The sequence below is a fragment of the Anopheles bellator genome, chromosome 1, assembly GCF_943735745.2.
Source record: "Anopheles bellator chromosome 1, idAnoBellAS_SP24_06.2, whole genome shotgun sequence".
Taxonomy (NCBI): domain Eukaryota; kingdom Metazoa; phylum Arthropoda; class Insecta; order Diptera; family Culicidae; genus Anopheles; species Anopheles bellator.
This window is the reverse complement of record NC_071285.1, coordinates 55,465,756-55,478,785: the sequence shown is the minus strand read 5'-3', so window position 1 is coordinate 55,478,785 and position 13,030 is coordinate 55,465,756. Positions and strand designations below refer to the sequence as shown.

The window sequence follows — 13,030 nt, the reverse complement described above, 5'->3', positions numbered from 1 at the left end:
TTTTCCTTTATTTCATTATTTGCTTATTCAAGGATACACATCCACTACAGGACGTCGATTGTTTGATATTAAATTGCCAAAAGTTTTCTACCGTTCTTTAAAACAAGAACAATCAACGGGATGGTCGTTTGGCGGTCGGCGAAAGGAGTTTTTTTTTACTTACCCCGCACAGCGTCGTGCTGACGTTTTTCAGGTTCAGCTTAAACACGCGATCCCTGAAAATAGAGCAGAAAAACGGTTAGTAGGAAAAGTGATGAAAATTGCGCATACATTTTGAATGCCGCGGGGTGATTAAGAGCGATCCCAAAAAGGCGCAAAATAAAGCTTAAATTAAAACGCCATAATTGTTTATTAATATTAGCAAATAACCGTGTGTCGAGGGGAAAATGGACCAACAGGAATATGGGTGCAACTTGCAGGTTTTGAAATCATCGAGAAAAAACACCAAAAACGGGATGAATTTTCCCATACATTGCACTGAAGAAGATGGCACTTTTTGCGGAACGCTTCATTCCACGGTTCTGGTTCTGCTCCGGTTGATCCTGCCATCCACTTCGCTTCGCGTATTTTCACCAATATCCGGGGTTTCCACCGGTTTTCCGGTTCCATTGCTCGTTCACAGTTCGCGAACGAAGTGCATAGCAAAAAAACGGAGTCTGTCACTTTGCTTTCTGGCAGTCGTGGCGCACACTGACATTTTTTGCATCATATTTTTGGTGGCGATTTTCCAGCATTTTTCTCTACCACCACAACTCACCGCTTTCGACACACTCCAGTGACGGGCTGGTCCGGAAGGTTAAGTGGAAAGTCATCGATGGTTCTCGGGCTTGCCGGGAATGGCGTGGTAAAAATTTTAATCAAATCACGATGAAAGTTTTCCCGACGGGAGGTGCGGATGCATCGACCGATCGATGTGTGGCACTCGTTGGCTTTTGTTTGGTTGTTTTGTGCCCAGTACATACGGGAAATGGAGGTGTCCTTGAACGCATTCCAGACAGTCTATTTTATGATGGGGTCCAAAGAAACAACCAGAACGCAGGACGACACACATTTGGAAACCAAAAGGTTGTTGAAATGTTGATTTACGTCAGAACCATCAACGAGGAGCGTGATGAGTGCACCATTTTAATTTCTATCTCAAACACCACTTTTTACGAGCAATTAATCTGCCCATGCCGGAAAGGCATGCAATTTAAGCGACCCCCACACTAATGAGCAAATTGATTATCGGAACAACGCACACCGCGATCGGTGGCGACTTTACGACCGGCAACAAGACAGCGTAACGAGGTCGCAAATAAAACTTGTGAATCCCTTCCAGCTAACGTTAGGTCCACGCCAGTCGCCCGGTTGCCCTTAAATTGGATAGCGAGTCCAGCAAAGTCCTGCTCCCTGGGTCCGTGTGGCCATGCAGCATGTTACATGGCTCCAGACGAACTTCTAAAACCAGACACGTACTTCAAGCAATCAATAGCTGACCACCGCGGGCCGGCGTGAGATGCGGCGAAGAAAGCACCGCCAAGACCAAACTAGAATAAAGAAATGTGCGCAATTAATGGCGGCAACTATTCGGCAGCCAGCGTGCGAGAAATTTGTGCTGGCCAAGCAGCATCGATCGATCGATCGGATCGGCGTCCAGCTGGAGGAATTCAATTAAAAGCAACCACAAGTTAGTCCACGGAGCTCCAGCCACCGACCGGACATCCGAGAGCTCGCGTGTTTACCACTGCTTAGTCGCCAGCATGGACAGCGTCTCCGCTCGCTGACTATAAAGTTGTATTAAAATTTATGACCTGCTCTGCTCCAGACACCGAGCGCCGTAACACGAGATCGCCCGTTGATTCGATAAGCCGATTGAAGGTTTCAGTTTGGCAAAAATGTTTCCGCTTAAAGTGCTGTGGCCGGCTTAAACTCGGATGTGCCGTCCATCCATCGCAACGGGTCGGGTTCTTTTTTCGGCCACTTACCACCAGAAGCAGCCAGACATTAATAACCAATGGATGTTATGGTTTACAGCAAATGGCAGAAGCTTGTCGATGGCTGCCCGTTGGCCGGGCGGCGTACCGTTAATACGTTTCGTAATCCTACCGCAGTGTAAGTGCCCCCTCCGGTTCAGCCACCACAGGCCGAGGCCGAGAGATGGATGGCCACAGGCCACTTGGCCTGGAGCCCACTCCCTGTCCAAACGCAACTCCTGGCCAATGGTCGGCCAATGCCAAACAGACGGACGGACCGACGCCTGGGACCGTACATTAAATAATCACTTCATATAAATCTGTGGAAAGCCGACAACAAAATGGGCGAAATGCACATATATTTACAGATGCAAATGCATAAATATAAATTGAATTATGCGCACTCGCTCGCATTGTCCGCCCATGGCAGTGGATGGCGGTCGTCAGTCGTCCTCGGAGTGTCCGGCACATCGAGTAGGTCCTCCGATGGTCCCCGGTTCATCCATTGTCGTGTCCCGGAGATCCGGTCGGTTTGCGATGGCTTTTGTTTTCGTTTACATTTAGCAGGAAATTGTAGAAATTACCATCCCGAGTGCAGAGTGTGTGGTGGCGCACCTCTAGCGCCTACGTACTCCGCATCGCAGCCACATGACTGGTTCAGCGGAACTGTATGCTGCTAGTGTTAAACACACAATTACATTGTTTCGCTTCAGCTCCCAGGAATGGAGCCGAAATATTTCAAACCTTCCAACCATGCGCCTACGGCGGGGCGTTCAGGGCTAAAATTAGAACCATTCTGAGGACGAGGAAGGATTTACACCGTTCCGGGCACCGGGGCGCGGCCAATCGGATGCGATTTGTGCGTTTATGGAGCCGCGCGCGCCGACCCGGAAGGTGGTGTAAATTTGGGAACACATTTAATTCGCACATACTCCGTCATCCGGGAGCTGAGGACCTCCCGGGAGCAAGCCCGTGAACAACAGATTGTATCGATAATTCTTCGAACCCCGGGGGGCGGGCGGGCTGGCCGGTTCGGGCGTGTGCCATCGTGATGGATGGTGTGGGCCACCGATCTGCTGGCTCTCTTCACAGCCTCCGCCAATAAATCACGATGGCATTACACGCGAGCGGGCGCGCGCGCGCCATCCAAAGTGGTTTGCAATTCCGAACTTTCCGGCCCATTCATCACGCAGGACAGTGAGAGTAAGGATCGTGAGCTTGCGCGACTTGAAGATGCGGCCTTTCCCCGGGAGACTTTGAAGTTTTCATGGCGGGGTGGGATGGGCGCAATAAAAGTCGCCAAGTTGTCTCAGGCTCCTGGCTGACTGACTGTACTTGGCGCGATCCGTATGGCAGAGTGTTGAGAGCCTACCGGTCCAATAATTAATGATTGTCATGACCAGACAGAAAAGGCCTGATTTGTGCCGAGCTCATCTTCGTGAGCGCGGATTAAATTTAACTCCCACTTGTCAATTGTCAATTATCGACGACAAGTAGCGTCGGACGTAGTGTTCCGCTGGTGAACGTTATTAATTGCCGCCAGAAATCAGGGCCAGGCAACTGTTCTTTCCCTTTTTTGCTCAAGATGCGAGAGCTTCCGGTTGCGTTGCCTAGTGGCGTTCCGGTCCGGAGTCCAGCGATGACGTAAGCTGATTCCACCCTTCGGACTTCGTCGGGACTACTTTGGTCCGGTCCGGAATCGGGCGGACAGAAAATAACAAATCTTTCATAACAAATCACGTGAATACTAAACATCATACTCGTCGTGGCGCTTTTCACGACTCCCCGACCCGCTGGTGGTGGTGAAATTTATTTTCCTTTCCCGAAAGTAGCGGAAAATTCAATTACACAACCCGCCAAACGAGCGCTGGGTTCGGGTTCGAGGGAAAGTTCGGCAAATATCAGGAATGGTGTGACGGAACACATGGTAAAAGTCGGCACGCGCGCAGGCCGGATGCAAGTAAAAGTCGAAGCATAAAATTTATTGAATTCCCCGCGCAGCGCCACCCGTTCTTGTCCCGCCCCCCATAGGGACCCGAACCCGAACGGAACACCGAAAATCTTCGCCCGTCCACGACGACGGTCGACGAATTGGCGAAATGATTTCTGATGCTAATCGAGTGGAAAACATATTTTAATTCACTCGCATCACCAACCGCTCGGAACGGAAGGACCGAAGGGGACACGCAGACCCCCTTGGCCTCCTCAGGCCACCACACACATCAGGTTTATGGCGCAAGGGCGCCCGTGGCATGTCTGGCGCAAAGCATATCGGGGGCACCAAGACGGACGGCGATTTTACTTTCGATAAAAGCTGCTGCCCGCTTGTTGACTACCCTCGCTCGGTTTGGCTATGTTTTCGGTGGTGGCCAATGCTGGTGGTGGTGGTGGCGGTGGGCCTCTGCTTTGACATTTTCATTTTGTACAACACCATTCACGCGAAACATTTTGCCCGACTTCGAAGCAGAAGGGACGCGCGACTCTCTCAGTCGGTGGCAGTCGATTGCGAAAATCTGTGCTAAAATTGATCGTTCTCTTGTCCGGACTTTCCCCGGCCCCGGGGGGAACTAGTTTTCCAATACGAGAAGGCGAAGAAAAGCATGAAAAAATCAAGAAACCGATGTAACGTGTGTTTGGTGGCCTTCAGAGGCCTGTAAGTTATGTGTTTGTTTCTGTGAGGTACCTTGAACTAGTTTCTGAACAAAAAGCAAATTTAATAGAGAGTGAACGTACACCGCCATTGCCAATTGCGAACAAAACGTGATTCCTCATTTATCATGCCGTGTGATTAAGGGAGTGCAAGCAGTAACAGCCCTCAAAGAGGTCCACACGTGTCGAGGACCTGTATAATTGTTTGTGTGCTTGAAATGTGTATCAAAATTATTCCGTCCGCCTTTCGAAAGCGATTTTCTTCAGGAGCCTGAACAGATTGTATTGATTCGTGGAATCGATCCCTATTTTGGGCAAAAGATCCACGCTAAGGAACGCGAGCGGCCATTCACCTCGCGGCGCTCGATGGAAAATCATAGCAAAACCCCGAAAACCAAGACGTAATTACAGCCAAACCCGCCCGAAATTCTTCGAACCACCCGCCAGACAAAGGTCGGTTTTATTTAGCCAGCGGGTCCGCAACAATTCGCCGACTGGTTTCAGCAAACACGGCTGCTTCTGCTGTTGCTGCTTAAGAAATGGGTGGTGTTTCGCGGCCCGACCCGGTGGGCTTTATGAATTATTTATCGAAATATTGCTACGCGAACTACGTGAGCTTTCCATCCGTTTGCTAATTCTACTCGAGACGTCGATCGGGGGGGCCAGTGTTCTCGGCCTTCGGTGTCCGGACCTGAAACAACCGGCAAGGGCACCAAGGGACATAATCGTCCGCCCCTTTTGATGCCTCTCTCTTTGTGTGCGGTCTGTGTAATTTACCGAACCTCTGCGCGGTGGGCTATCTATTTGCAGAATTTATAAAATATTTATTAGCTGTAATAAGTATTTTATCCTCTCCTCTCTGGCGGGCAGATTTCGCTGCTTACTTTCCACGCCGCTGGGCGAAATGACGGAAGGCTGAGTCGTAATCGATCACGGCCCTTTCCGCTAGCTTACGGCGATTTCCCGTTCTGGCGAATGGAATTAAGTGCCGAGTCTATTTTAAGGACCTTTGTTGAAGCGTCCGGTTGCGTCAAGGGCACTCATTCATGCCGCTTCATGTAAGGCTGTATGTCTTTTTTCCGATATGAAGAAGCCCTTTTCCTTGGAATTATAATTAAAAGGATTCCGAGGACTTGCGTAAAACAATGAACCTGCTTCCTGTTGGTCTTGTACGACGACTTGACTACATGAAACGAATGCCTTAAGTATTCCTTTAATTCCGACGACACAGGGAAAGACACATTCCAAACTACTATCGAGCCCGTAGATATTGCGTTTGAAAGTCCATTGAAAACGTTTTATCACAAATTATTGGCTCAATGCATCCTTCAGGAGCTAGCACTGGCCATTTGCTTTATCACATTTAATGCTTAGGAGCAGTTGTAAGACAGGCATTTAATGTGAAGACCTTGATCCGTGCAAAGCAACCAAGTGCTGCCTGAGCATTGCTTTTGAATCCCGACGACGCCTATCCAGACGCCAACAAGTGCCTTACATAGTGTGCATTATTCATTGGCCGGTCAACGGAAGCGCGAGAAAATTGCTTAATTAAAAATTTAATCAAATTACAAACCCTGGCACCCCACTGCACTCCGATGCGCTCCGAGGGCGTCGAATGCAAATGACGATCGGTGGATTGCATTTGGCGGACAGTTTTTTTCTTGGTTCAAACATTTAAGAAAAAGCCTCATAGCAGTTAATCGTAGACAGATTCTTAGAACGCATCTATAGTTTGAGGAAAAATTAGTCCCACGGTGCGAACTCTCGGCAGTCAGCCGGTGGCCGGTGAACCCGTGGAAGATCCTTGTTGGTTCTTCATTGGAAGGCAGCGCACAAACAACAATCGCAAATCGATGAATAAATAATCCTTCTTAATAATTAACCCGCGCGTTCTCCGTTCGCTGTCGCCTCCAGTGGACTCCCGGACCGAGTGGTGCTGTTAAGCAATTTATGGTTGCGTAAAGCGTAAGGATCCACGGTGGGGGTCTCCCTCGCAGTAAGGCTTTCTGTCGCTTACAGGAAGGATGCGATATTTATGCCACCATAACGCGGCACTTCCTGCCGACGGGCCAACACAATATGCACTTTTCCAGTGCGCCAATTAGGGTGTCGTTGGTGGCAATCGACAGCGAAACTCAATAGCGCAATTATAATTTTATGGTTTGATTAAGGTGGTTTCGGGCGATTATTGAATGTTGGTGCCACCAACGCCGGCTGTTGATTGCACACGCATGCACGGTGATCCCGGCCCGCCCCAAGCAAGGTGCCGAACCGGAAAACCGATTGGCTTCCTAGATGAACATTGCTGCAGCAGCGTGTTGTGTTCGTTGCGCTCGTTGTTTGGACGTATCCGACTGCCGCTAATCCCAGTGTTGACGCAGCGACCCGGGACAAAGCTGGCTGTTCTGTTCACAATCCGAAGCTGTTCGGGCGGAAAACTATCCGGAACCGATTTCCCGACATCCGATCCGTGACATAAAAAAGGATTGCTCGAACACAAAAACCTAATTTAAAAATTACAATACATCAAAATGCTACCCATTGTTTTTTTCTTTCTTCCATCAGCAATCTATCTTCGCTCTGTTTGACAGCAAAAATTACTAAATTTACCCGGTGGGCGGCACATAAAATGTGACTTTTATGTTCGCAAAATTGACAAATGTTATGTTGCGCCGAGGGTTTTATCACCGAAATCTTTTCCAGTTTTCGTCCACGAAAAACCATCTGCCCGCCCTTACGGATGGTGGGGAATGATAAAAATGACAATCGGAAAAACAACGGGCGCACGCACCACGACACCCCGGAAATGCAAACACGAAAGGAGAAAAGGATAATAAATTATTTGTTTACTATAGAAAGATCGCCCCCCCTATTTCGGGGGCTGTTGGACTTTCATTTTCTAACGACCGATTCAAGGGACCCGTTGTGATCCATTCTATGCGATACTTCCGGCACTAAGCCGGAACAAAAAGGGGGATAAACTTCTTCCCGATTGTTCTTGAGATTCTTCGATCCAAACACCGGCTCCAGGGAGGCCACTAGGGTTATTTATTACATCGCGTGTGCGCGCGTGTGTGCTCGATGCGCATCCTGTCCCGGGCTGCGTTCGGGCACTTTACTACCGGGTTGAAGAAGGTTTCAAAAGTGACGTTCCTGGAGCGAGCTAATGGAAGAGTAAACTCGATTACGGACACTCGACGTAGTGCCAGAGAGGCCGTTCTGGTCTTAAGATTTTGTCCCACCATAAGATGGGAGGCAAACTAATTGATTAACGATTATTTGAGGTTAGTGTCGGAGGGCGACCCGGTTAAGAGAGAGAGAGAGAGAGAGAGAGCGAGGAGAGGAGAGTGTACCACCACAATTAAACGATGGCAGTTGGGAAATTGACAGAGCGCCTGCGGCGTCCGACAGAGCCCGACATCCGGACAGGCTGACAGGCTGAGCGGCGCTCCAATGATCGCCTCGGAAGTAAAAGGATTCCTCTCGAAAGCGTAGCCCGGGTGATGGCGTCGCGGTGCGGTTCCCAGCAGTGGCCCCGACTAGTATCCCTGGCTATTTATTTGAAGCATGTCTTATTAGGCGCTCACCTTTGGCCTCACTCAACCGCAGCCGAGGGTGAATATTCCATCCCGCTTTGCGGGGGGTCTTAATCCGAAACCTCCTCCATGTATGCGCGTGTGTGTGTGGGTGGGCAAATACTCGCCCGTCCGAGAGGAGCTTGTTTTAACGGCCCTTCGACCGTATTCAACAGCTGCCGAGAGACAGGTGAGTGTGGAAGCGCAAATAATTGCGTTTATGAATCTCCAAGGGGTCATATATTTCGGTATCCCTTCAGACACGCCGGTGGGTGGTGGGGCACTCGTGGGGGACCCCGCAGTGTAGGCCCTCGGATGAGACTGCCATTTATTTTTTCTTTCGCTCCACCCGCTGCCGGACTGTCCACAGGAACCCTTTTTTCTGCCCGGGAGTGTATCACGCTCGGTACCGTGCACGGCCTGGCCCTGCGCCCGGTTGGTACTCGCATCCCTCGGATGGAACCCAAGAAGATTGCCCACAACGAAGGTTAATTTTTCATGGTTCGCTTCGGTGAGCAAATAACCGCCCACCGTGCCAGGCAGACACACCATCTCGTTAGGTCGTGTCTCTGGTGCGCCGCCGTTCACCGGTGCAGAAGCTTCGTACGTGTTACGTGTTACGCTAAATCGATGTTTAACCTGACAAAATATGCTGCCAACTACTGTGCGGTCCGGTCCGGCGCTTTACTTCTGGTGGAAAACCCGGAACCGGACCGCCGTCCGGTGTGATGATCGCACACCACGGCACGCTAGTCGTTAGTTGATATTTTATTCAGCTCGACCTATTTGTTTCCCGTATTTTATTCCAACTCACCGGCCACAAACACGGAAGTGAAGAAAATTGAAACGATTCCCCAGCGTATTTCCACATCTCTCGTCGAGCGAGCCATTTCCACGAGCATCCGAGATCCTATTTTTAGAGCCGCTTTGTATTATCCTTCCTTCAAGGATGGGGTGTCATGGTTTGCTTTAGTATTTTGCCCCAAAAAACAGTGAGAATCCAGCAGCTCCGAACCCCAACTTATCTTTCCAATTAATGATTGAGAGCGAGCATTAGCCGACAAAGAAGAGGCAATTGCTGTTACAACACCTGCGCTCCTGGACAACACAGGATTAACAAATTAAAATAAATTTGCAGCCCTTCCATCGGCAAGCTAATGGGCGACCGTCCCGTGTCCGCGAAATGTCCTTTAAAAGTGAAATGTGACCGAAAATGTATCGCCCACCTGGCAGACCTTTCGCGTCTTTCGCACCGTGTGACCCCACATCTAGTGGCCACTAGGCGGGATCAGAAGCCGTCGTTCATATTTAACAACATCGGGGGCAGGCGTTTTTTTGTGGTCGGCTCCCAGAACGCGACAGGACATGAATATCCTCTTCAGTTTGACTGCTTTTATCCAATTTACGCGAGAACCGCCCATTGGGAGTAGTGCCCGAAAAAAAATACACAACACTCGGAACCAAGAAACGGTGGACGACCTCTCGCGGGTGGCGTGTTGGTGGAAGAATTTGTCATAAATTTCAATTAAAATTTTTCGTCCCCTCCTTGAGGGATTTCCGGTGCGCTTTTTTCTGTGATGATAACGTTCCCAGGGTTTTCTTTTGCTTTGCCACATAAAACTCCATTTGTCTTCCGGACGTCATCTTCACCTTTCGGGAAGTGGGACGAAGACCAAGCACCAGATAAGAACGAACTGCAGCACGAACGGTATCCGTGAAGTAGGGCAAAAATGGCCGGAAACTTTTCATTCCGAAATGGATCAGCGAGCCAAGTGGGTACTGATTCGTTAAGACAAATTAGTCCAAGTCGAATGGCTGTGGTGGTGGCGGTGGCGGCGGTGTACCGCAGTGTGGCGCCACTAAGTAAATGCTGCGCTCTCCTAAATGAGACACTGTCGAGAACCGGGGGCGCGCTCATTACTTTTGCACTCTTGGCCGGCCGGCTGGCCGAACTGTCAAAACGGACAGCTTGTATTTAAATTTATTGCGCGAGATCTGTGGGGAACCCCGGCAGCGCGGACAACAACTGCCGGAGCCGGACTCCCGGAGGACATGTGTTGGACCCTCACCCCCCGGCTGGTCAATATTTAATTCTCACGGTTTGCGTAAGTGAAAATTCAAAACATTTGTTTGCTCGAGAAGCGGCAAAACAGAGGGACAAAACAGATGAATAATCCAATTGACTAACAATTCAATGACGTTTCTATTTGTTGCAGACATTTTGGCCCACACCTAAGGGATTCGGTTTCGTTCTTTTTACTTTTGCCCAACACCCGAGTGGAAAAGTGAACAACCGAATGGGTGTTTGTGTCATAAAACGCACGCACCGCCCGACGCTTTTATGTTTAGATGCTGGAAAAAATGTATCATGCACCAGGGAATTGACCCCCGGGAAGGATGCGGATGCCGGTTGCCGGCTCGGTGATGCAAAGGGCGAGAAATGGAAGCAGATAAATGCGACCCTGAAGATTTGGTAATACATAAATAAATCAAATACGCAATCAGGAAGTGAAGCGTAACGTAGCGGTTGCAGGCTCCGCATTTAGGAAAGAAAAGTTGACTAACTTCGTACGTTAGGCACGTCCCGGAGAAAAAGGGCTTTAAATCTTTTTACCGTAGAATTGATTTGGGAAACAATCAAATGTGAACATTAAAACCATCGTTGCAAAAACGACGAAAGAAATAATTGAATTGAATAAATAGCTTCAACAATTATTTGGGTAAATTTGAAGGCAAAACAAAGAAAAAACGGTGACCCTATATTAGACCGAACTCACGGCCAGCGACAGAAGAAAATGTAATCGTTTTTCTGCGTAATTGAGTTTTCAAGAATCGTAAAATGTCCGATCCCTGCAGCCGTTGCAAACCAGGGTCCTAATTGGGCCTGCCTTCCTGGCACTGACCCTTCGGGTTTCCCAAAGAACAAACACTCTCTCTCACGCACACACACTTTATGGGGTCGTGACAATCACAGAAATTACAGCGCAATGGAAGCCGATCTTAATTTGAAACGTACAGCTGCTGCCCTTGGCAATGCGTTCTCAGCGCTCAAGAAAAGGGGCCTTACACCTTTACCTTCACCCTGAAAACCCCGTAGTGGGTCGCTAATTCCATCATAAGCCAAAGCAAAATGGAACGGGGCGCACTCGAGACACCTCCCTGGGCCGCTTCCTTCCGGTCTTCGGTCCCAGACCACGACGACGACCGGAGTTCCAATGGTTTCCACCGATCACGGCGGACACAATTTATTTATTGTTTTGACGTGTATAATCCAATTTGAAGCAAATTTTAATTGAATCCTCTTCACTGGCCACACGGGATAAGAGGGGGCCCTCTGAAGGGGGCGACTGGGGCCGGCGGAATGGCCAGAAGAGCCTCTCAGAGAAAAGGTCAGCCCGAGTGTTTTCCGAGTCACGGTACCGTCGACCACTTGCGGGTCTCTACAGTACAGTAGCGAGGGATTCATTCCAAGGTTCTGTCCCGCGCAACCTGACTTTATGGGTACGTGGAACAGGATTTATGGCTCAACTTTAGCTATTTAGCAATTTCCAGGTTCCAGGCTACACCTCATTCCACCGGTTCCCATATTTACACCCCGAAAGCGTACTTTACGATACAAAATCATACAAACACACAGCACAAGGGCAGCAACAGCAGCGGCGGCATCGGAAAGTTTTAATTACTTCGTCGCCCGGACACACTTGAGACCGGAATTAAACAATGCCAGCCAGCGGAGCTGAAGAAGCTGGCCAGCGAGATCGGCGGTTCGCTAGAGTCCCGCACATGCTGCAAGGACCCAAGAACAGCCCAAGGTTCACTCGGGAACTAGATTAACAGGCAGGACATTATTTGCTGAGAAGGTTGTATTTGCATCATAAAGCGACATCCTTCGATCGATAACATGATCGTTAGGGTACTAGTATCCGACGCGTTAGGTCCCGGGCGCTCGTGCGCTCTGCTATTGTTACTGTTCCGATCATCGCTACTAATGGAGTAACACGGCACAGTCAGCATTTGAAGACGCGCCTCAAAAGTCAGCCATGCGGAAATACTCCATCACTTACTTTTCCTGTCGGCCAACTATTTCCCTATTCAATTCACCGAGCCGGTGCGGGACCTGAATAGGGGACACACGGTGAATAGAGAAATGCGAACAAATGGACCAAACTTTTCGAAAGGGACTCGAAAGTGACGATGTGTGAAGATGGAATTGATAAAATCTACTCTCAATTATGAGCGACATGGCAGCTGGCGTGACCGGATGCGGCCTTACCACTGCTGCCTCGTGCCCCGGTTGCCCGGGCCTCAAAAGAAGAATATTGAAAATCATCAAATTAGCATAAATCGAATTAGCGAAGCCCGGTCCATCGATCACGAAGCTCGGGGCTCAATCTTTGGGCTTCGACTTCCTGGTCAGACTCCCTCCTTTCACTTCAGGACGGAGGACCTAAAGCAAATGATTCCAGTTCCGTGCCCAGCAAAAACCTCTCAACGAATCGGGACGAATCCCCGGGCCCCGGGACCTTTGACAGGGAGGGCGCTAAATGATGAAACCAGTTTTAAAAAGAGCGAACACAAAACGAAAAACCCACCTAACAACAGCAGACTTCGGCCCGGCCTGGCCCGAAACGAAACAACGCTCCCAACACGCCCTAACGCAATTACGCGAGCACAATGTCCGAAATCGTTAGCAGCCAAATAAAACCATCAGGCGCATCTGAAGCCGACTGATATCTTCCCGTTGAAGTCGAGGAAAAGATTGAGTGCCATTGATAACAGACCCGGGGACGACGACGGCGGCGACAGACGACGAGTCCTGTGTAAATCCTGTGCTTTACTACAATCGCCCTT

At 49.6% G+C, this 13,030-nt stretch overlaps 1 protein-coding gene across 1 annotated transcript in view; it reads right to left on the bottom strand.

Annotated features, from left to right (window-relative positions):
• Nucleotides 1–13,030, bottom strand: part of LOC131215899 (semaphorin-2A-like) — a 153,900-nt gene that overhangs the window by 66,310 nt on the left and 74,560 nt on the right. The window contains exon 3 of the mRNA XM_058210295.1: nt 164–215. Within this exon, the coding sequence (XP_058066278.1) occupies nt 164–215 (52 nt within the window). The remainder of the gene's footprint in view (nt 1–163; nt 216–13,030) is intronic.